The sequence below is a fragment of the Cololabis saira genome, chromosome 5, assembly GCF_033807715.1.
Source record: "Cololabis saira isolate AMF1-May2022 chromosome 5, fColSai1.1, whole genome shotgun sequence".
In the NCBI taxonomy this organism is placed as follows: domain Eukaryota; kingdom Metazoa; phylum Chordata; class Actinopteri; order Beloniformes; family Belonidae; genus Cololabis; species Cololabis saira.
The window spans coordinates 616,237-639,936 of NC_084591.1; the positions used below are offsets into that span (position 1 = coordinate 616,237).

The 23,700-nt window shown below is 46.0% G+C and overlaps 1 protein-coding gene across 1 annotated transcript; it reads left to right on the forward strand.

The window, feature by feature from the left end:
• The first annotated feature begins 544 nt into the window (after positions 1 to 544).
• Positions 545 to 22,999, forward strand: LOC133444516 (very-long-chain 3-oxoacyl-CoA reductase-A-like). Its single transcript, XM_061722357.1, has 11 exons — positions 545 to 857; positions 12,686 to 12,732; positions 13,853 to 13,928; positions 14,041 to 14,148; positions 15,605 to 15,669; positions 15,770 to 15,814; positions 18,231 to 18,265; positions 18,909 to 18,990; positions 19,797 to 19,862; positions 20,400 to 20,549; positions 22,842 to 22,999. Exons 1-11 carry the CDS (start codon positions 545 to 547, stop codon positions 22,986 to 22,988), a joined length of 1,134 nt encoding a protein of 377 aa, XP_061578341.1. The 3' UTR covers positions 22,989 to 22,999.
• The last annotated feature ends 701 nt before the right edge of the window (positions 23,000 to 23,700 follow it).

A 23,700-nucleotide genomic window follows, 5' to 3' on the forward strand; every position in this document is an offset into this window, starting at 1 on the left:
GAGCTCTGCCAGGAACATAAGGCACTATCAGGTCTTGTAAATACTGCGGAGCTAAGCCGTTTTGGGCTTTATATGCAAGTAATAAAATTTTAAATCATTTTCATCCATCCATCCATCATCCATCCATCCATCCATTCATCCATCCATCCAATTCAATTCAATTAAATTCAATTTTATTTATATAGCGTCTAATACAACATAGTTGCCTCCAGGATCTTCCCTTTTCAACTATGACTACTGACTCTAACACACTAGAGTTTACACTACCTAGAGATTTACCAACACCAGCTAGAGGTTTACTAAACACTAACTATAGGCTTTACTAAACACTAACTATTATAGTCTTGTTCTATAGCTGCAACTATGACTACTGACTCTAACACACTAGAGTTTACACTACCTAGAGATTTACCAACACCTATACTATAGGCTTTACTAAACAGAAACGTTTTAAGTTTAGTTTTAGTGTAGTTTTATAAATGGGTTGTTTCCAGAGGGGTTTGACTGACGTGCAGGTGAACCTATCAAAGGGGGCGGGGCCTGAATGCGGGCGGGGACTGGGGTGGGCGTGGCCGGGGCGGGGCCTGGAGTCTTTATAAAGCGTATCTCCTGCGCCGCCTCGGGAACCAGAGCTCCAGAGCGCACACACCCGGTCCTCCTTCACTCCTGCACCAACATGAGCCTGATGAGCGAGCAGCTGCTGTCGTGGGTCGGGGGGGCCACGCTGCTGTCGTGGGTGGGGGGGGCCACGCTGCTCTCGCTGCTGCTGTGGCTGCTCTACAGGCTGCTGGCCGGGTTCCGGGTCTGGGTCCTGGGCAACGGGGGGCTGCTGAGCCCGCAGCTGGGCCGCTGGGCAGGTGAGTCCCGGGGGGGCCGGGGAGGGCTATGGGACCCGGGGGGGTGATGATGATGGTGATGATGATGATGGGGGTGGTCCAAGGGCGAAACTTTAGTTTCAGAGGTGAAACTTTAGTTTCAGAGTGGGGGGGGACACTATAGGAACGGTAACTGTGTGTGTGTATCTGCAGCGTGGATGTGCAGTGGCTTTGTAAGACTACGTGTGTGTGAATGCAAACAATCAAACAATTTTAATATGCATTTACTTTTTTAGACACTTTTTAACTTTTTTTTTTTTGCCCGTTTTGGGAAATGCTGGATCTGCATTCTTGGCCATGGCCAAGAATTTTAGTGTATTTCCCAAAGATTATGAGTTGAAAATAGAACGTTTTAAGTTGTGGAAACTTAAAACATTTCAAAATATAACTTGGAAATTTTGAGGTAGCATGTTACCCAAAACATTTTGAGTTTTGTGAACTTATTCGAGTTAACAGTGCAGGCTTGATTTTTCATTTTCAAAAGCTCGGGCGCAGAAAAAACGGAGGATTCCATTGACTCCTCCTTTAATGGAGCCAAGGAAATTCACAATTCCACTACTCTTGATCTTAAGGTTTTGTTGCTGAGTCTGTTCTACCATCACTTTTGGGCTGACATGGTTGGGTTCCTGCCTGCACTTCTTCACTTGGGTCTCCACATATTTCTCCTATGAAATATGAAAATGGATCATGTTCATTCCTTTCCTTATAAACCAAGGGCCGTCAGTTCCTTCACAGGCTGAATAGCGTTAGTTTTTAAACTGTAAAAAGTGTGGGGGACAAAAACATGATTTTGAAAAGTGTGGGAGACATGTCCCCCCTGTCCCCAGTGGAAATGCCCCCATGGGGGGGTCGGCAGGTGGATTCAGGGGGGACTCGAACCTGGAGCGGGGGAGCGGCTTTCTGGTGCGCCGCGGTGATTATTGCTGATTATTGGGTTTTAATCTGATTTATTTTGTACATGTAAAAAAACAACAATTCTATAGAAGATAAGAAAACAATATCTTAATTTACATGTGCAAAAAGGAGTAGGAAGAAGTCTGAACTTGTAGATTGGTGATTGTTGCGTAAGCGGCGCAGGTGAGCGGCGCAGCGGGATGATTGACAGGTCTCTGATTGCGTCACACGCACCCGGTGGTCGGGTTTTGGTTGGGGGTGTCGGGTTTTGGTTGGGGAGGTCGGGTTTTGGTTGGGCCCCACTTTGGTGAGCCAGGAGCCAAATGTTGCAGCTCTGCGCACTTTTCTTCCTAATTAACACGTCGGTTTTAATCACACGTGCTCGCGCTCAGTATCAGAAATAAGTTTAAATCCAAGTTTGTTTCAGACAAACAAGGAATTTATTGTGGTGATTGGTGCAATAAAAAGAACAAATGTATAATGAAAAGAGAAAATGTACATGAGGTTTTAAAGGGCAGGTGTCGCCAAAAATAGATTGTCTGTTAGAATCTGATTTCTCCCTGAAAATGGGTCTTTTTTCCTGCTAAAATTTGACTGAAGGCCAAATACAGTTAATGAAAAGTTGTTTCTGCCTAAATATGATTTGATCTCATTCTTGAGCTTCATAATATAAACACTAGAGCTCACAGGATTGCTGTTAACTCTTTTAAAGGACCATTACAACACAAAATAGGCATTTTCACCTGCCAAAAATTGATTAAAGGCCAAATACAGTTAATGAAAAGTTGTTTCTGCCTAAATATGATTTGATCTCATTCTTGAGCTTTTTAATCTGAAAATTCAAATCACATTCTGGCAGGAAATCACTTTTTGGCACCGGTGTTCTCCAATTTCTGCTGCTTTGCCAAAAAATGCTCCCTAATGGTTTTCTACCTTTTTATAGAGCTACAATTTTACTGTTTTACTCCCTAAACCACTTCCTTGTCTCTTGCCAGGCCGTCATTGTAAATAAGAATGTTCTTAATGACCTGCTGGTTAAATAAAGACAAATCACTGAATGAATATCAAATAAAGCCATAGAATTGTTTTTTTTTTTCCTCTTTATCGTATAATGTTCACAAAGTTGAATGCAATTCGTGTCATGGGTAGTTTATTTTGAAGGATCAAATACTCAACATCCCATATTATCAAAAGAAAAAAATACAGGCACTGGTGGATTGAAAAAAGTTAAAAAACTTTTATTTTACATGAGTTACATCTAAAAAACACCAACGCGTGTCGGCTTGTGCCTTCCTCTCAGACAAGAGACAGAAACCACATGTTTTTATCTCATATCAATTTTAAATCGTGCAAGAAATGATGGGCGTGGCAATCAAACTTTGAAAACCGACTGTGCGCGTGCGCAGAAACACAGCGTAGCATTTCTGTGCAGGGACTGGCAGAAAACCAATCACCACAACAAACTCCTTGTGTGTGAAACAAACGTGGCATTAAACTTATTTCTGATTCTGATGGGGGGGCTGTAGGGACGACTGATGCACATCTTCAATTTTATTTTATTTAAAAAGCGACACTGTACAGTTAAAACATAAATGTTGCCATCTGATGCACTGTACCAGATTATAGCTTTAAGCTAGTTTGCATCTGCAGTCCCTTGGCAGGTCACACTAAAAAAATACAGTAACAAGTAATACAATAACTAGAAAAATACACGGATATTTAAAACACAATTTAGAACAACATGGCTGCACACATCTGCGTGCAATCCCCCCACCCACCCAGATTACACCCTGGTTACAGAGCTGAGCAGCTTTTAACAGATATTTCAGGTTGTCTTTAAAGACTCTGAGAGCGACTGCTCCTACAGTATCAGGTTAGGTGTTCCACTGGTTTGTGGCTCTTACAGAAAAAGCTGATTGTCCAGTTACAGTGTGGGGAAATGGGGGGGTCTGATTGAATCTGAATCTGCTGGTGGAGTCTCTTGTGTGGAGTCTTATCGTCTCGCTGGGATTGGAGTCTCGTTATCTCGCTGGATCAAACCAGTTCCAGGGAACTCGTTCCCACTCCCAGAGCTGGCTGAGATTCCCGGGTTCTGCGCATGCGTACGCGCCACTCCCTGAAACCGGTCCCGGCGCCGCCCGGACGGGTCTGACGGGTCCCTGGGGACGGTTGCAGAGCCCCGGCCCCCCCCGGGCCCCCCAGCAGGTCTGACCGGCCCTGCAGAGCTGCAGAGCTGCAGAGCTGCAGCTGCAGGCCGGGACTCGTCCTGTAGGGAGTAAGATCACTTCCGAAAACATGTGTCCAGGTTATAACTATTCGTAATGATAAACTTTTGTATGGAAATAAAAAAGTTGTACCAAAATTCTGCACATGAGTGATAAATGATTAGGGTTAGGATTGTTTTTATGTGAGGATGAATCTTAAAGCTGTGAGTGTAAAGTTGTTAATACAACTGTAATTTCTAAGAGTCTTCACTGTGAACACCAATTCAAGTTTATGAGTACGAGTCGAAAAACTGTTGAAATGACGTCACAGCATAGACATAAGAAAAATAAACATATTTTCTCATCAACAAAACATATTTTACATTTTCAAGTAACAAAATAACATATTTTAACTATTTTTCGGATTTTTTAAATTCTTTTATTGTCTGAAAATGGTTCAAATATGTTATTTTGTTATTTGAAAAATTTTAAATGTGTTTTGTTGATCTATGTTTCTTATTTTTGTGAGGGGGATATGTATTGTTTTGTTCTTTATAGCTGATATAACATGAATTACTCCTATGTGGAATCAATAAAGTTCTTATTTTTGCCATTTTTCAGACAATTAAATAACATGTTTTGTTGATGAGAAAATATGTTTCTCTATTTTTCTTATGTCTGTGCTGTTTCTGTCTGTGACGTCATTTCAACAGTTTTTCGACTCATAAACTTGAATTCGTGTTCTCAGTGAAGACTCGTAGTCGTAGAAATTACAGTTTTATTCACAAGACTTTTAGATTCATACTCGCATAAAAACAATCCTAACCCTAATAATTTATCAGACTCGTGTAGAATTCTGGGAACAACTTTTTTTATCTACATACAAATGTTTATCATTAGGAATAGTTCTAACATGGACACATCTTTTTGGAAGTTCTTACTCCGTATCCTGCTGCTGGTTTAAACTTTAATGTCTTTAGTTTGACGATCCAGAACTAACATTACAGATTTCTACAACTGCATTTTGACTCTAGTCAGAATCGTTATTCCAGATTTCTATAATGTCACTTTGACTAGTCAAAACTCTAATTCCAGATATCTGTCATTACATTTTGACTAAATAATGGAAGTTAAAGATATCTCCAGTTTGACATTTCTAATTAAAATTCATTTCAAGATTTCTATAACTTGATTACAGATATCTACAGTTAAATTATGACTCTCCGTAATTCCAGTTCCAGATTTCTACATCTTGGTTCTGATTAGTCAGAACTAGAGCTGGGCCATTCTGGACAAAAATAAAATCCAGATTTTTTTTTTTTTTTTTTTTTCCTCAAACCCGATTTTTTTTTTTTTTTTTTTTTTTTTTGTAAAACTACAAAAGACAATGGAATAAATTGTTTCAAATATTTTATCTTTATTTTTAAAGAAAAATAGCAAACATTTCCCTATTGGGAATGAAGTTCTATTGAAAGATCCTGTAAAATAAATCCTCCTGGAGTTTAGTAAAGTGACAACATTTACCATTTTCTTGACCAAACAAAGACGACTAGACCCTTAATTTAAGATATCTAGAAAGGACGATAGATATCTTAAATTGAGGGGAATTAAAAATATCTTGAACTGGAATTAGGACTCTAGTCAGAATTAAATTGTAGATATCTGGAACTGGAATTACAGCTAGTCGTAATCCAGTTGCAGAAATCTGCAACTGGATCATAGATATCTGTAATTAGAAACCTCACACATGGATGACGTAGTGGATATTCTGACATGACATCATGGACAGGAAGAATGTGATTGTAGAATCAGAAAAGATCTTTTTGACCAGGAAGAAGTGCAGATATCTGCAGCTCGTATCCGTCTAGCTGCTAAATGTTAAAACCAACCCCCGCGCTGGCGTCGCTGCTATCGGCAGCTCGGCCTTGGTCTCCGCGGGAACGTCTCTGTTGCACTGCAGCGGGAGGAAATGTTTTTAAATGTTTGGTAAATGTTTCAGAACTCCTCCAGCTTGTGATTAGTGCAGCTCTGCACTTCAGGGGCGTGTGTGTGTGTGTTTATACAGGACTGTCTCAGAAAATTAGAATATTGTGATAAAGTTCTTTATTTTCTGTAATGCAATTTAAAAAAAAAAAAAAAAAAAGTCATCCATTCTGGATTAATTACAAATCAACTGAAATATTTCAAGCCTTTTTATTATTTTAATATTGCTGATCATGGCTTACAGTTTAAGATTAAGATTCCCAGAATATTCTAATTTTTAAAGATAGGATATTTGAGTTTTCTTAAGCTGTAAACCATGAACAGCAACATTAAAATAATAAAAGGCTTGAAATATTTCAGTTGATTTGTAATGAATCCAGAATGGATGACATTTTTGCATTACAGAAAATAAAGGACTTTATCACAATATTCTAATTTTCTGAGACAGTCTTGTAAAGTCCAGTCCCCGCTCCGTGACACGTGTTGGAGCAAAGGATTCTGGGTTAAAAATACTTACAAACACACTCACACTTACACACAGTCTTAAAAACAAACACACACATAATTTTGTGGTTTTCTGAGTTGTGACTGTTTTACTCCAGTTGTTGCAAAGCATCATGGGTAGTGGAGGTGGAACTGGTTTGCTGGACTGATGGTGGCCCTGGCGAGGTGGGCGTGGCCACGGGTTGCTACGGGACACGGTTGCTACGGGAGGCGGTTGCTACGGGAGGCGGTTGCTACGGGAGGCGGTTGCTACGGGAGGCGGTTGCTACGGGAGGCGGTTGCTACGGGAGGCGGTTGCTACGGGAGGCATCTTTTTTCCTCTTTTCATCTTTCTTTCCTCTTTTTTTCTCTTTTAATCCAATTTTTTTCTCTTTTTCCTCATTTTTCCTTATTTTCATAAAGCATCTTTCTACAAAGAAATGTACGTTTTACGTCTCATTTATTCATTCACACACGCACTAATATACTTGGAAACAGTTAGGCACCAAATATAATATATTTAATTTTCTCAGATGGCAAAAATAAGAACTTTATTGATCCACATAGGAGTAATTCATGTTATATCAGCTACAGAGAACAAAACTATATATATCCCCCTCACAAAAATAAGAAAAATACAGAAACATTTTTTCTCATCAACAAAACATATTTTACATAAACATATTTAAAAAAAATTTCAAGTAACAAAATAACATATTTTAACCATTTTTCACACAATAAAATATTCAAGTCTCATTCAAGATTGTTCTTCCTCCTGTTCCTTTCCGACTACGGATATTTAACTAAGTTGTTAAATCATTATCTGTATGTGATGAAAAGATAAACTATCATGAGCCGAATAAAATAAATGAATGAATTGTGCTCAGTGTTTTCCAGCGTGTAACGTTAGTGTTTTCCACAATGTCGGCAGATTATGCTCTTAAAACGATGTTAGAATGATCAAATCATGAAGTCTGTGGGCCAAATACGATCATAGGATATAACATGAATTACTGCTATGTGGATCAATAAAGTTCTTATTTTTGTGAGGGGGATATATATTGTTTTTCGGCACTACCTTGTTCTCTATAGCTGATATAACATGAATTACTCCTATGTGGATCAATAAAGTTCTTATTTCTGCAATCTGAGAAAATTAAATATATTATATTTGGTGCCTAACTGTTTCCCAAGTATATTAGTGCGTGTGTGAATGAATAAATGAGACGTAAAACGTACATTTCTTTGTAGAAAGACGCTTTATGAAAATAAGTCCATTTACTTGTATTAGTTTCCAGTCTTGAACATCCAAGATGGCGGCGACGGTGACGTATGGCAGCAGCGCGGCAGCGCGGTGCCGCCCCGGCGGCGCGGTGCCGCCCCGGCGACGTTCAAGGCCGCGCGGCCCAGACAGGCCGGCGGCCTCGATAAGCTGCAGCTGCTCGACGCCCTTGTGAAGATACAGTCACTGTTTCCTGCATCAATAACCCTTTAAAACCAGAATATTAGAAGTAGAAAACATTTTGCACATCGGATTTGCAGAAATGTGCGTTGGAGGAGGAAAAGCTGCAGCCAAGTATAAAAATAAAACTCCCAACACACTTTCTTCTCACCGTGCACTCGTTTATTCGGCCAACGTTTCGTCATAGACCTGTTTCAAGACTTCCTTCAACTTGCCAGATTTACAAGAAGGAGAGAGAAAAGTTGAAGCAGCATTTGTTTTGAATCTGGATCCAGGAAGAAGCAGAAATGACGGGAATTGTGTCATCACGTTCTCCGCGCGTCGCTGGTTTGATCCAGATAAATGATTAATCACCATGGAAACGGATTATTACCAATGTTTCAGTAACCGGAATATTGACCTTAACCCCAATGTTGACTGATGGAAACGTAGTCGGTAGTTGCTGCTTGTGGCCCCAGCAGGCTGCAGGACTCCCAGCATGCTCGGCGGCGGGGCCAGCAGGCTGCAGAACTCCCAGCATGCTCGGCGGCCAGCAGGCTGCAGAACTCCCAGCATGCACGGCGGCCAGCAGGCTGCAGAACTCCCAGCATGCACGGCGGCGGGTCCTGGAACTCCCAGCATGCTCGGCGGCGGGTCCTGGAACTCCCAGCATGCTCGGCGGCGGGTCCTGGAACTCCCAGCATGCTCGGCGGCGGGTCCTGGAACTCCCAGCATGCTCGGCGGCGGGTCCTGGAACTCCCAGCATGCTCGGCGGCGGGTCCTGGAACTCCCAGCATGCTCGGCGGCCAGCAGGCTGCAGAACTCCCAGCATGCTCGGCGGCCAGCAGGCTGCAGAACTCCCAGCATGCTCGGCGGCCAGCAGGCTGCAGAACTCCCAGCATGCTCGGCGGCCAGCAGGCTGCAGAACTCCCAGCATGCTCGGCGGCGGCTCCAGCAGGCTGCAGAACTCCCAGCATGCTCGGCTGCAGGTGCAGCAGCTTCTGTCACGTTGAAACAGAAACTGGAAAACTGGCCGGCCGGCATATTTGCAGCCTTACCCAGCATGCCGAGGGGCAGCGGCTGTGGTTTCTAGGATGTTGTAACAGAGGAATGTGTGAAGGAATGCTGAGGTAACGTCCCCCCCCCCGGTGCTTATGCAACACCCCCCCCCCTCTTGCGTCACCGGGTTCACCAGCCGTTGAACCGTTGTTGTTCTCAGGACTGAACATGTAACTCTAAAACTGACGTGGGCGACACCCAGTACCCGGTAACCCCCCCCCCCCCGGTCTGATTACCCGCCCCCTGATCCAGTACCCCCCCCCCTGATTGCAGATTGACCCCTGGTTGACCCCTGATTGACCCCTCCCCCCCAAAGACGTGTCCACGTGCATCAAGAGATGAATGACTGAAACAAAAACACATTTGTGAACATGATGGTGTTCAAAAGTTGGAAGTGAGTGTGTAGAGTGTGTGTATGTGGGTCAATGACGTGACGCCTATATTTTATGAAAAACAGATTTTTTCCCAATTGACAAAAAGGTTTAAATGGATATAAAAATACCAGATATATGACCTACCTGTCCCACATATGGACTCACTTGAATTTTACAAAATATACTAGTTACTTGGTATTTTGTGGTTGTTTTAAGCGTCAAAATGTCATGTGGTGCAACCGTCCGACCAGGACTCTGGTTTGAAAACTTTTTTTGAAATCACTCTAAATGTATTTAAATCAATCTTCTTCTATCTGGCATGATTTCTGAACTGTCTTGTAGTGTGTAAGATTGCAACACATTTGTATTTATATTTCCATCATAATATACAAACAAAGTTTGACTGACGTCCATTTAATGAAATATCATGTGGCGCAAACATTAAAATAACAACCATTTTTGTATAAAACTGAAAACTTGTAAAAAAAGATGTCAAGATGTTATGGAAATTAATTTATTTTAATATGAATCATGGTTGCACCACATGACCTTGTTTAAGGCTAGTGCCAATTCATCTTGACAAAAAACTTGACTAAAATGTTTTATATGAATTTGTGTACGCAACATTTTTAATGTTTGAACTACTGCAATAGATATTATTTTTTTATTATTTTAAAATTGACCTGTTGAAAATCCTTATTCGTCATTGACCCATGTGTGAGTGTGTAGAGTGTGTATATGTGTAGAGTGTGTATATGTGTAGAGTGTGTATATGTATGTATGTGTAGAGCGTGTATCTGAGTGTGTATATGTATGTGAGTGTGTATGAGTGTGTATCCAAGGCTTCAGATTACAGAGATCAGCCCCGCCTCACACGTATTCCTGCTCTTCTGAGCCGCTGCATCCCGACCCTGTAGCGTCTTTTTCTCCTAAAGCCTCTAAAGGTGCAGGTTTGTTTTTACCAGAGAAGAAAATAGTTCTGGGTCGTTTTGTCGCTGTTTTTTTCTTCTGGGCAAAAAGATTTTTATAATCCGACATGCCACCATTGGTTATATCTGAAACTGTAATGAACGATTCATCAAAGGCTCCCGTTCTTGAGCTGCTGCTGAAGCTCATTGGTCGTTCTCAACTTGTTGCTAAGCAACCAACGTTAATGATAGAGGAAGGAGGAATGTTGGACCGTTTCCCCCTCCGCCTGGGGGCTCCGGCGGTGCCGGGGGCGCCCGTGGAGGTGCGGTGGGGCCCTGGCCCGGCTCGGAGGGCCGGCCCCCGTCTACTGGATGGCCGGTGGGGGAGCATGGGCGTCTTTCCAGGGCCGGCTCTGCTGGTCCTGCCTCCTGGCTTCGGCCTCCGCTCCCCCTCCTTCCCCCCCTACACGACTCATACGCACAAAGGCGAAGGGCGGGGGGTCCGGGTCGTGGGGGGCATTGTCCTGCGTGGCCCGGTACTCCCCGCCTCACGGTTTTAATAAAGCCGTAAACACCGCACACGCAACACTTAATAAATACATTTGACAATGACACGTAGTTTGGGAGGGGGGGGGTGGGTGTCAGCATGATACCCTGACCTCCCCCTCCCTGTTTTTATGGCATTAATCACATGCACTCAACACCAGGGGCGGGAGGGGGGCCCACATCACCTGCGTTCCTTCGCCGGCCTGGGATAGGTGGGTCGGGATACCCGGGCCTGGCGGGGCTCGCTGTGCGGCCTGGGGTGCCTTCTGGCGGTGCTGGACCCCCCCGGGGAGGGGGAAACGGTGCTGGACCCCCCCGGGGGGGGAGGAGTGCGTGATTGTGCGTCTTTGTCGGGGAGAATGCGGTATGGAAGGGTCCTGCCATGGAGGATTTGGGTCTCCATTGGCAGGACAACAACATTTAATAATTTATTGATATTATTACATACAATGATGGTTATTATTATTATTATTATATTATTATTATCATTCATTATTGTGTCTAGTATCTTATTATTAGTATAGGTATCGGATAGGTGAATGGATGAATGAATGGGATGCCTGGGTCTGGGGCCCTCCGTTGTCGGGCCTGCACGGGTGTCGCCTTGTTGGGGGGTTCTCTCTCTCCAGGCCCGTCTCCGGTCCCCCCCGCTGCCTCTGCGGCGGGGTGTCCCTCTGGTCTTGGAGGGCCACTTTCGTGGGGGCGGGTGCGCCTGCCCGCGTCGGCGGCCGGGGCGGCTCTGTCTCTCCGGGCAGGCTGGCCCCCTGCCGGGTGGGGGTCGTTGGCCTGAAGGGTGAGGGCCTCCTGGCCACGACCGGGTGGCTGGGGATTGCCTGGCTGCTTCTTCCCGTGCTGCCGCCGGGGTGGGGGGGGGTCTCACTGGCGGTGAGTTGCCTCCCTCCTGCTTCTCCCCTCTGTGGGGTTGCCGGTGGTCTGGGTTCCAGGTTCTTCCTTGTCGGCCTCTGGTCTCGCGGGTGGCGGGGTTGCTCCCCCCCCTCCCCCACTATAGATACACTTCAGGTGGAGCTTTGATAGGATTATTACACACACACACACATACATACATATACACATATACATATTCATACATTCATGCATGCACACACAGACACATTTAGCCACACATACTGTACATATACACGCTCTCACACACACACACGCATGATCATATACATACACGCACACACACACACATAGACATACACACTGGCTTGTTCACCTGCATGCTGCTCTGTAGTTTGGGGTTAGGTAGCGGTAGCCTAGCCTAGCTTAGCTCAGACTGTGATCAGATCTGGAGATTTGGGTCGATTGCTGCTCGTGTTTTGGTCGGCTCCGTGTCGGTTTTGTGTTTTAGTTAGGTAGTGAGCCCTGCCCCCGGGGCTGATGGGTAGTTACGGTCTATAAACGGTGAAGAGAACCCTGAACGCTGCCCCGCTGTGATGTCATCGTGTTAGCTCCGCCCCCAGACCGGGACGGACCAGCTCTCTAGACAAAATCGGGGCCGCTTTTCCTGGTTTTTACAAAATATTTAGGAGAAATTATTAACAAAAAAGTTTCCATTATTGCAGAGAAAAGTAGAAATGTACACAATAAACTCACTGATATTTTATCTGCTTTAATCTACTCAATTTAATTGTAGTCTTTGTTTGGGTCATTAGTCGTGATGTGAAGCTTCATTTGTTCATGACTTGAAATCTATTAATTTAATAATTTAGTTGTTCAGAACCCGGGACTGTTGGGGGTCGAGTGTAACGACCAACCAACATGAGACGTTTGTTAACGAGTGACGGGTCCACGCCCACCCGGGTCACGGTGCTGGAGGGGGTCTGAGCTCGTGAGGGTCCGGGTCTGGTTCTTGGTCCAGGTCTCTACGTTCAGACTCCAGAACAACTAACCTCCTTCTTCTTCTTCTCCTCAGTGGTGACCGGAGCCACCGATGGAATCGGGAAGTCGTACGCTGAAGAGGTGAGAGCTGTTTCTGTCGGGGGTCGACGTAGGGGGGGGGGAAACGATACACTAATCTCACCGTATTATAGCAGGACTTTAACAACCTTGAATGAGGAACATATGACTGGAAAAATTGTCTTTTATTTGAAAGACACAAAATACAAAACAATACTGTGCGTTTGCCCTATTGTTACAGTTTGTAATGCTTTATAACTGTTTAAGTTTTAAAGAGAAAGCCAGGCCAACCATTTTCCACAAACTGAACTAAAAGTAAATGTCAGGTTTGCATTATGATCTTCAGTTTATACAAGTACAAATATTTAGACACAAACTGAATAGTTTCTCTCATGTATGATTTGACTTTTTTATTTTCCAGAAATTTAACTAAAATTAAATAAATGAATAAATAAAAGTAAGTAAATAAACTCTAAAAGTCCCACATGACAGGTATTGATCTTCTCCAGAGCTCAGAGCTTCACCTGCTCCACCTGAGGTCGGTATTGTTTCATCCTCTCACCGGTATCGTTTCATCCTCTCACCGGCATCGTTTCATCCTCTCACCGGCATCGTTTCATCCTCTCACCGGCATCGTTTCATCCTCTCACCGGCATCGTTTCATCCTCTCACCGGCATCGTTTCATCCTCTCACCGGCATCGTTTCATCCTCTCACCGGCATCGTTTCATCCTCTCACCGGCATCGTTTCATCCTCTCACCGGCATCGTTTCATCCTCTCACCGGCATCGTTTCATCCTCTCACCGTCGGGGACGACACAATCTTTACATCATAAAAAAGATTGATTCATGCTCGCCTTAGAAGTAAAAGTTAATTCTAACCTTAGAAGTAAAAGTCCGGTGCTCAAACCCCCAGAGTCCCGTGATCGGGACCAAAACGGTTCTAGTTTCTTCTGAGTGCAGTCACGTGAGGTCGTGATCCCGCTGCACCAATAGATGTTACTGGTAAACACAATAGATTCATATTAATAACCTAATATCAGCTACAGTTTGTCACCTCCACGACACGTACCGTCACGTTTTTGTATCGCAACATTTCGTGGCAGATTTATATTATATATATTGTATATATAATATAGTTCCAGCTACTGACGTGGCTCTGTGTTTGTTCTGTTTTGTTCCAGTTGGCTCGTCGCGGTTTCTCCATGATGCTGATCAGCCGCTCGCAGGACAAGCTGGAGGACGTGGCCCGGTCCCTGGGTGAGTTTTGGTTCTGGGGAGACCCGGTTCTGACCCGTCCTGCTGGGGAGACCCAGGTCTGACCCGGTTCTGACCCCTGACCCGGTTCTGACCCCTGACCTCTCCCCCACAGAGGAGCAGTTCAAGGTGGAGACCAGAACCATCGCCGTCGACTTCGGCAAGAGCGACATCTACCCCAAGATCCAGGCGGGGCTGGCGGGCCTGGAGGTCGGGGTTCTGGGTAAGAACTGGTTCTGGTTCTGGGGGTTCTGGGTAAGAACTGGACCTGGGGGTTCTGGGTAAGAACTGGTTCTGGTTCTGGGGGTTCTGGGTAAGAACTGGTTCTGGTTCTGGGGGTTCTGGGTAAGATCTGGTTCTGGGGGTTCTGGGTAAGAACTGGTTCTGGTTCTGGGGGTTCTGGGTAAGAACTGGTTCTGGGGGTTCTGGGTAAGAACTGGTTCTGGTTCTGGGTAAGAACTGGGGGTTCTGGATAGGGCTGAACGATTAATTGCATTTGTGATAATATCGCGATGTGATAAAACGAGATTTTCTAACCACAAAGGCTGCGATTTGACCAGTCACGTGATCTGGTCACGTGATCTGGTCACGTTGCCGGCAGCGAAAAAAAGTCAACAGTGCCGCGTGTCCGCCTGTAACCTGTATCTACCACGACCTCAGTGTTGGGGCTCGGCCAGGCGGGGCTTTATAAATATATGGGCTTTATAAATGCATTAAATACATGAGCGTGGAGTCGGCGTGGCGAGGAGCTGCGCGCGGCGCCGAGCACGAGCCGGATGCACGCCGGCGGACAGTGGAGTCGCTCTGTGAAGTCTGATTTATGGTTCTGCGTTAAATCGACGCAGAGCCTACGCCGTACGTTATGCGTACCCTACGGCGTAGGCTCTGCGTCGATTTAACGTGGAACCATAAATCAGCCTTAAACACCTGCAGCCCGTCAGCTCATCAGGAGGAGAGGTTAAAGGTTAAAGGTTAAAGGTTAAACAGCGGGGCTGCGAGTTGTTCATTGCTGGTTGGTTTTGTTAACTCTGAGCTTTATTGGTTTGTTTGTTAGTTTGCTGGTGGTTTTTTTTCTCTGTGATTTTTGAGTTATTTATGAAGAAGTTCTAAGTTTCCTGTGAGGAAGGTTTTTTTTTGTTCCCTGTGGGAGTTTTTCTGTGTTTTTCTATTAAACTACAGATTAAACTATTACTATTAAACAGGTCCGGAGACCTGGACCTGGTCCCGGTCCGGGGTCCCGGTCCGGAGACCCGGTCCCGGTCCGGAGACCCGGTCCCGGTCCGGAGACCCGGTCCCGGTCCGGAGACCCGGTCCCGGTCCGGAGACCCGGACCTGGTCCCGGTCCGGAGACCCGGACCTGGTCCCGGTCCGGAGACCCGGTCCCGGTCCGGAGACCCGGTCCCGGTCCGGAGACCCGGTCCCGGACCCGGTCCGGAGACCCGGACCCGGTCCGGAGACCCGGTCCCGGACCCGGTCCGGAGACCCGGACCCGGTCCGGAGACCTGGACCCGGTCCCGGTCCGGAGACCCGGTCCCGGTCCGGAGACCCGGACCCGGTCCGGAGACCCGGACCCGGTCCGGAGACCTGGACCCGGTCCCGGTCCGGAGACCTGGACCCGGTCCCGGTCCGGAGACCTGGTCCCGGTCCGGAGCCGCTCTGACTCTGTTCTCGTCCTCCAGTGAACAACGTGGGCGTGTCCTACCCGTACCCGGAGTATTACCTGAACATCCCGGACCTGGACAACGTGAGTAGTTCCCCCCCCCCCCCCCCCCATGCTGAGGTTTCTGCCCCCCCCATGTTACCCCCCCCCCATGAGGTTTGACTGACAGCTGCTTCTGTTTCAGTTCATCACCAACATGATCAACGTCAACATCACGTCCGTCTGCCAGGTACGTGTGACCCTTGACCCCCCATGACCCTGCACCCCCCCATGACCCCCCCATGACCCATGACCCCCCATGACCCTGCACCCCCCACATGTTTCCTTCAGGGGGTGTGTGTGAGGGGGTGTGTGTGAGGGGGTGTGTGTGAGGGGGTGTGTGTGAGGGGGTGTGTGTGAGGAGGTGTGTGTGAGGGGGTGTGTGTGAGGGGGTGTGTGTGAGGGGGTGTGGTCCAACTTTCTAATTGCGGGGTAAAGGGGAGCTAATTATCAGACGTTTTGCCAATTGTTCAAATCTTTATAATTATAATAATTACCAGGTAATATTATGGAAACAACACACGCTTTCTTTTACAGTCCAGTTTCACTTTAATTAATGGGTAAATATCAGGTAATTATTTCTGAACTTAATGAGGAAGTACCAGGTAATATTATGGAAACAACACACGCTTTCTTTTACAGTCCAGTTTCACTTTAATTACTGAGTAAATCCAGGTAAAAATGTCTGTACTTATTGGGTAAATACTTAGGAAATAGAATTACTGGGCAAGTAACTACAAGGTAAGTACCTGGATTACCAGGTAAAACATGGTAACTATCAGGTTAATTACAAGGTCAATAGAGTCATTTACACCCTCGGGGGTACATGCACCAATCCATTGATAATAGACGTCAGCAGCAGCAGCAGACATCCACGTAGGCAGGTGGAAGCAGCAACAGCAGACATCCACGTAGGCAGGTGGAAGCAGCAACAGCAGACATCCACGCAGGCAGGTGGAAGCAGCAACAGCAGACATCCACGCAGGCAGGTGGAAGCAGCAGCAGCAGACATCCACGTAGGCAGGTGGAAGCAGCAACAGCAGACATCCACGTAGGCAGGTGGAAGCAGCAACAGCAGACATCCACGCAGGCAGGTGGAAGCAGCAACAGCAGACATCCACGCAGGCAGGTGGAAGCAGCAGCAGCAGACATCCACGTAGGCAGGTGGAAGCAGCAACAGCAGACATCCACGCAGGCAGGTGGAAGCAGCAGCAGCAGACATCCACGTAGGCAGGTGGAAGCAGCAACAGCAGACATCCACGTAGGCAGGTGGAAGCAGCAACAGCAGACATCCACGCAGGCAGGTGGAAGCAGCAACAGCAGACATCCACGCAGGCAGGTGGAAGCAGCAGCAGCAGACATCCACGTAGGCAGGTGGAAGCAGCAGCAGCAGACATCCACGTAGGCAGGTGGAAGCAGCAACAGCAGACATCCACGTAGGCAGGTGGAAGCAGCAACAGCAGACATCCACGTAGGCAGGTGGAAGCAGCAACAGCAGACATCCACGTAGGCAGGTGGAAGCAGCAACAGCAGACATCCACGTAGGCAGGTGGAAGCAGCAACAGCAGACATCCACGTAGGCAGGTGGAAGCAGCAACAGCAGACATCCACGTAGGCAGGTGGAAGCAGCAACAGCAGACATCCACGCAGGCAGGTGGAAGCAGCAGCGGGATGACCGGGGATGGGGGGGGACCGCAGGCCAGCACGCAGCTCCTGAGGCTCCGGCCTGCAAACATGCACAAAAGAGAGAAAAGGGGGGCCGGCACAAGAAACTACAGGAGCTACTAGGTAATTACAGTGTAATTAGCATGCTATTACCTGGTTATTACTGTAAAAGAAAGGGTTACCAAATTTTGTTATTGCATTTTGAGATTATTATAAAAATGCACTTACAACTTTTTTATTTTCTAGGAAATGTAATAACATGGTGCATTATGTAATAATACCTATTTAACAATTTATACAAGAGTGACTTTTGATGTTTTTTATTCAATTTCCCTTAGAGCTATGTAGCCCAATAAATCTATGTATAAAACTCCAAATATGACTTTAGTTGCAGATTTGAAGTTTGGAATTATATCGGCCAATAACAAACAAATAAACTATGGTTTAGAATTGTTATTACATAATGCACCATGTTACATTTTCTAGAGAATAAAAAAGTTGCAAGTGCATTTTGTAATAATCTTCTCAAAATGTAATAAATAAATATTTGAGGGAAAGATTATTTTTTTATTGTGCACTCTGAGAAAAAACTCAAAATGTCGAGATTAATGTTGAAATACAATTTCAAGAATAAAGTCAAAATTTCGTGAATAAAGTCGAAATTTAGCCTTTTTTCTCAACATTTCAACATTAATCTCAACATTTCGACTTTTTTCTCAACATTTCCACTTTTTTTCTCAAAGTGCACAATGGGGGGGAAAAAAAAAATAAAAAAATCTTCCCCGTCTAAATTTTTTTTGATTTTTCTCCTGCCTGGCCCTGATACCCTTCTGTAAATTTATTACAAAATGAAATGACAAAGTTCTTACATGTTGGACGTTTATTCCAGAATGAACAGGGTGTTTGTGCTGGTGATGATTCTGTTCTTCTTTCTCTCCTAGATGACCCGACTGGTGCTGCCCAGGATGGCTGACAGGTGAGACACGGGGGGGGGGACAGGTGAGGGGTGGGGGGGGGGGGGGGGGGGTGTATGGTGGGGGAGGGGGGTCTGACAGGTGAGACACGGGGGGGAGGGGCTGACAGGTGAGACACGGGGGGGGGGGGGTTAGTAGCCGGCTCTTCTTCTGTGAGTCTCCGTTGCCGTGGTTACCACCTGGTTCTCCGTATTAGTTAATTTGACCTTGTTTTCCAGGTGTAGGTTTTCACTTTTAACCTCCACCTGCAGCCAATCAGAATGGAGTATTCACACAGACCGTGGTGTAAGGGTTTTTTATTGAAGTTAGTTCTGGGTCTAACACCTGGTTCTGGTTGTGGTTCCAGGTCCAGGGGGTTTTATTTAAGTTGGTTCTGGGTCTAACAGCTGGTTGTGGTTCCAGGTCCAGGGGGGTGTTTTATTTAAGTTAGTTCTGGGTCTGACTCCAGGTTCTGGTTCTGGTTGTGGTTCCAGAGTGTTTTATTTGTTAGTTTTGGGTCTAAGTTCTGGTTCTGGTTCCAGGTCCAGGGGGTAATGTTTAAGCTAGTTCTGGGTCTAACAGCAGGTCCTGGTTCTGGTTCCAGGTCCAGGGGGTAATGTTTAAGCTAGTTCTGGGTCTAACAGCAGGTTCTGGTTGTGGTTCCAGGTCCAGCGGGGTGGTTCTGAACATCTCCTCGGCCAGTGGGATGTACCCGGTTCCTCTGCTGACCGTCTACTCCGCCACCAAGGTGAGGATTCCCCTGGTACCATATATTCCATATACGTGTCCATTTCCTTTGCTTTGAATAATATCTTGTATGTTTTTATTGAGTTTTCTAGTTTAAGGTGGTTGTGTAATGAGTTCCACAGTTTTACTCCTAAAACAGATAAACATCTTTGTGTTTGTTCTAACTGTTGTTTTAACCCTTGTACCGTCTTCGGGTCATAATGACCCAATTCTTCTCCTTCTTTCCTCCTGCCATGCTCTCTCCTTCCTTCTTCCTTTCCTCTTTTCCTCCTTTTTTACCCTTTACTCCTTTTTGTTCCTACCTCCCTTCCGTCATCCGTTCCTTTATTTCCTTCTTTGCTTTTCCTTCCTTCTTTCCTTATTTTATACATTCCTTCCTTCTTCCCTCCCTTCTTTCTTTCCTTTTCTCCCTTCTTTCCTTTCTTTCTCCCTTCCTTCCATCCTTTCTCCCTTTCCTATTTCCTTCCTCCTTTCCTTATTTTCTCCATTCCTTCCATCGTTTCTCCCTTCCTTATTCCCTTTCCTACTTCCTCCCTTCTTTTCTCCTTACTTCCTTATTTCCTTCTTTCCTTTTTTTCTCCCTTGACCCAAAGACAGCACAAGGGTTAAACGTTTCTGTTCCTGAGCTCGTGTTTCTCTCTGGGCTGGAACAGTTTCCTGCAGGAGTAAATTATTATAAGCCTTATTTATTATTACAGTGTTCAGATTAACTATGTCTTGCATTTTAAGTGTATTGTTTTGGTCCGGGTCTCGGGTCTCTGGTTCTGGTTTCCGGTCCCGAGCTGATCTTGTCCCGGTTCTGTTCAGGCCTTCGTGGATTTCTTCTCCCGGGGTCTGCAGGAGGAATACCGGCGCCAGGGCGTCATCGTGCAGGTACGTCTCATTATTCACACACGGGACTGTTCTCCTGGAGAATCAGAGGCTTCTGGAGACGATGGAGATAAATGTGAAGATAAATGTGAAGATAAATGTGAAGATAAATGTGAAGATAAATGTGAAGATAAATGTGAAGATAAATGTGAAGATAAATACCGTAGACAGGAATACACACATGCACTTTACACTAGACCACCACTTACATTCAACATATCACATTACAAACACTTGTGATCCCGGAGTTACATTTATATTTATGAGCTTAACAATAGTTTCTTTAACTGGTGTTTTGAATCTGGAGATGGACTGACTTTTTAAGGCTTTAATCATTCAACTCAGGGGTGCCCAACCCTGGTCCTCGTGGGCCCCTGTCCTGCAGGTTTTAGATGTTTCTGCTTCAGCACACCGGGATAAAAGTAGCTGTTTCAACAACAGAACTGCCCAGACCTTTATGACAAGTTAATGATGACCCATAATTAGACTCAGGTGTGACCTTTATTTTGACCCCCCCCTGACGGTTGTCCCCCCCCCCAGAGCGTGCTGCCGTTCTTCGTGGCCACCAAGATGACCCGGATCCGAACCCCCACCCTGGACAAGCCCACGCCGGAGCGCTACGTGGCGGCGGAGCTGGAGACGGTGGGACTGCAGAGCCAGACCAACGGATACTTCCCCCACGCCGTCATGGTGAGACACCGACCCCCCCCCCCCCCGGGTTCTGACCCCCCCGGGTTCTGACTAGGGCTGTGCAAACAAGGGTAGCTTTCCATTCGATTTCCATTATTGGAGCTTCGATTCTTCGATTCTTCGATTATAACGATTGTCGATTTGATTATTGGTGCCACGATTCTTGGATTATTGTGATTTTTAATGCTTTTTTCCATACAAGATTGATTTTGTCTTCATCTGTGGCTACATTTGTAAATAAATATCCAATCAATGAACTCAGCTCCTCTAACAACACTCATTAAGTAAATAACAAGGTTTTTTGAACATTTGTATTTTTCAAAGACACAAAATAATATTATTATTATAGTATTTTATGACTATGTAAACATTGTCTCTTTGACTTCCTTAACTTTGACCAGGGAAAGCTGCACTTGCATGAGAGCGCCCTCTATTGGTGGAAAACACTGAAAACGCTCAAGCCCTGGATTTAATGAGTTCATTAATTCAAGTAAACTAGATATGTACTTAGTGTAAACATATCTGCCATATTTACAGTGAACAATAAGAAATGTGCATTCTTGAAAATGAAATGATTCAGCAGCTTATTCAGTCTGGATAGGATAATTTAATTTTTTTTTTTTTTTTTTTTTTTAATTAATCGATTCCAAATCGTCACGTGACGCATGGCGATGCATCGACACATCGATGAATCGCACCCACCTCTAGTTCTGACCCGGGTTCTGACTCAAACACAACCAAACCCAGCAAGTTAAAAGCATCAAAATATAAAAAAAAAGCTAAACAATTTAACCGTCTCATCCAAGAATAAAACACAGCAAAACGATGTGTTTACGGGAACAGGAGGAAGCAGAATAACAGAATAACAGAATAACGCTGGTTTAGTCCTGGCCCTAACCCACTACAGCTGGGAGGGAATTCATGAAAATCCTGCACTTGGTGACACGTTTTTGATATTTGGCGTGGTGTTAGTTATGGACATAAGGTTTTCAAAAACCACCGCAAACAAATAGGGACGTCCCCCTAGTGGCCGGTTTGCATTAAATTGCACTGTGGTCTGGGAGACTGGTTAGTGCAGTTGACTGTGGTCTGGGAGACTGGTTAGTGCAGTTGACTGTGGTCTGGGAGACTGGTTAGTGCAGTTGACTGTGGTCTGGGAGACTGGTTAGTGCAGTTGACTGTGGTCTGGGAGACTGGTTAGTGCAGTTGACTGTGGTCTGGGAGACTGGTTAGTGCAGTTGACTGTGGTCTGGGAGACTGGTTAGTGCAGTTGACTGTGGTCTGGGAGACTGGTTAGTGCAGTTGACTGTGGTCTGGGAGACTGGTTAGTGCAGTTGACTGTGGTCTGGGAGACTGGTTAGTGCAGTTGACTGTGGTCTGGGAGACTGGTTAGTGCAGTTGGCTGTGGTCTGGGAGACTGTGGTTCGAGACACGCTCTGGGCACGACTTGTTCGCCACGGTATTTTCCTCATTGTGTTATGGTTTTCTTTTAATATCTAACATTTCTAAACACAAAAACACGAAAGTGTCCTTGATAATTCAATAATACAATAGGTTCATGTTAAGGACATCCGTTTGAATTAGTTCTCCTTCGATTACGACATGTTATTAATGCTCAGTAGGCACAGGAGGTTTGTTATGTATTGTTATAGGTTTGCCTATGAGGCCTATTTCGTGTCTATTTTTGCACAGTTCACTAATGCTTTGAGCTAAGAGGCTGAAATTCTAGACTCTGTATCAGGAGGTGACTCTCATCCACTGTGCCGAGGTCCAGACCCGTGCGACCTTCGGAAGTGCCAAAGGTCACCGTATGTGGTGCCTTTTTCGGGCCTTTTTTGTGTGTTTTTTGAATAATTCACTAACGCTTTGAGCTGGGAGGCGTCCGTTCGAATGTTGGAAAAGGTGAAGTTTCAAAGCCCCGCCCATCAAAAAGTACAGATCCGATCTGCACCAAACTAACGTCTGTCTGTTCAGGGGATGCCCCCAAACAACATATAAAAACTATAATTTAGCCTCTATAACAAAGAATAATATATAAATAATAATAATGTAATAATCCGTGTATATATCACGACCACGGATCCCATTGACTTTGCATGGTACAATATCCGTGGTGCTCACACGGAATTATACCATTTTCCGTGTATATACCACGGAAAATAGTGGTGAGAGGTCGTGGGCATTTCACAGATTTTTGTGAGATCAGGTTGTTTTATACATGCATGAAAAGTGCTGGTCCCAGCAGCCTGGTCCGTGTTCTGACCCGTGTTCTGACCCGGTTCTGTGTTTCAGGGCTGGTTCACCACCAAGCTGGTCCCCAGCAGCCTCGTCATCTTCTTTGGGGCCCGGATGAACCGGCTGCAGCGGACCGGGTACCTGCGGCGCCGCAAGCTGCGGGAGCAGAAGAACGGAGCCGGAGCCGGGCTCAAGTCCGAGTAGAGGGGGGGGCGAGTGGGGCCGGGGGCCGGGACCGGGACCAACGATGGACCTCCAGGGCCCGGGACCAACCTCCGGTCTGGGTTTGAACCAGCAGCTGCTGGATGTTTGACTGGGGGGGGGGTTGATGGGCGGGGCAGGAAGTGACATAGTCTGACCCAGAGGAACCACCATGGTGACGGGATTTTACACCCACTTATTTATTTAGTCTTCCAACTGGACCCAGTTCTGCTCCAGCTGGTCCTAGGGGTCCAGATCTTCATCGTTGTTGTTTCTCGTGTTTAACGTTTATTTAAAGTGTTGTTGTGGTGGGTGGTGGTTCTTCTGGTGGGGGCGGGGCTTCTGGTCCCAGGGGGCGGGGCTTCAGCCCAGGGGGCGGGGCTCCGGCCCAGGGGGCGGGGCTTCAGCCCCATCTTCCTCCCCCGGGTCGCAGGGCTCCTCCTCGTTTCCAGCCGTTTCCTCCGGACTTCGTCGGCGGCTCCGGGTCCAGAAGACGAAGCTTCAGAACCGGGTCCTGGAGCCTGAGGCTCCGCCCCCGGCGGGCCCCTCGGACCCGGGTCTCTTGTGGACCCGGGTCTCGGCCCAGAAGCTTCCGGGGTTTTTAAAGTGTAAAATGCGCCGCTGATGGCAAATGTTTTCTACTGTTTAATAAAAGTTTTGTCGTATTAAAACAGTCTGTCGTGATCTGTGTCGTCGTGGAAACGCACCCGGTCGG

What these genes read in the sequence shown, in the direction of transcription:
- LOC133444516 (XM_061722357.1), top strand. Translation starts at nt 545, where the DNA reads ATGCGGGCGGGGACTGGGGTGGGCGTGGCCGGGGCGGGGCCTGGAGTC. An exon ending in GCAGCTGGGCCGCTGGGCAG is followed by an intron (nt 858 to 12,685) that starts GTGAGTCCCGGG and finishes TCTTCTCCTCAG; the next exon opens with TGGTGACCGGAGCCACCGAT. An exon ending in ACTTCCCCCACGCCGTCATG is followed by an intron (nt 20,550 to 22,841) that starts GTGAGACACCGA and finishes TCTGTGTTTCAG; the next exon opens with GGCTGGTTCACCACCAAGCT.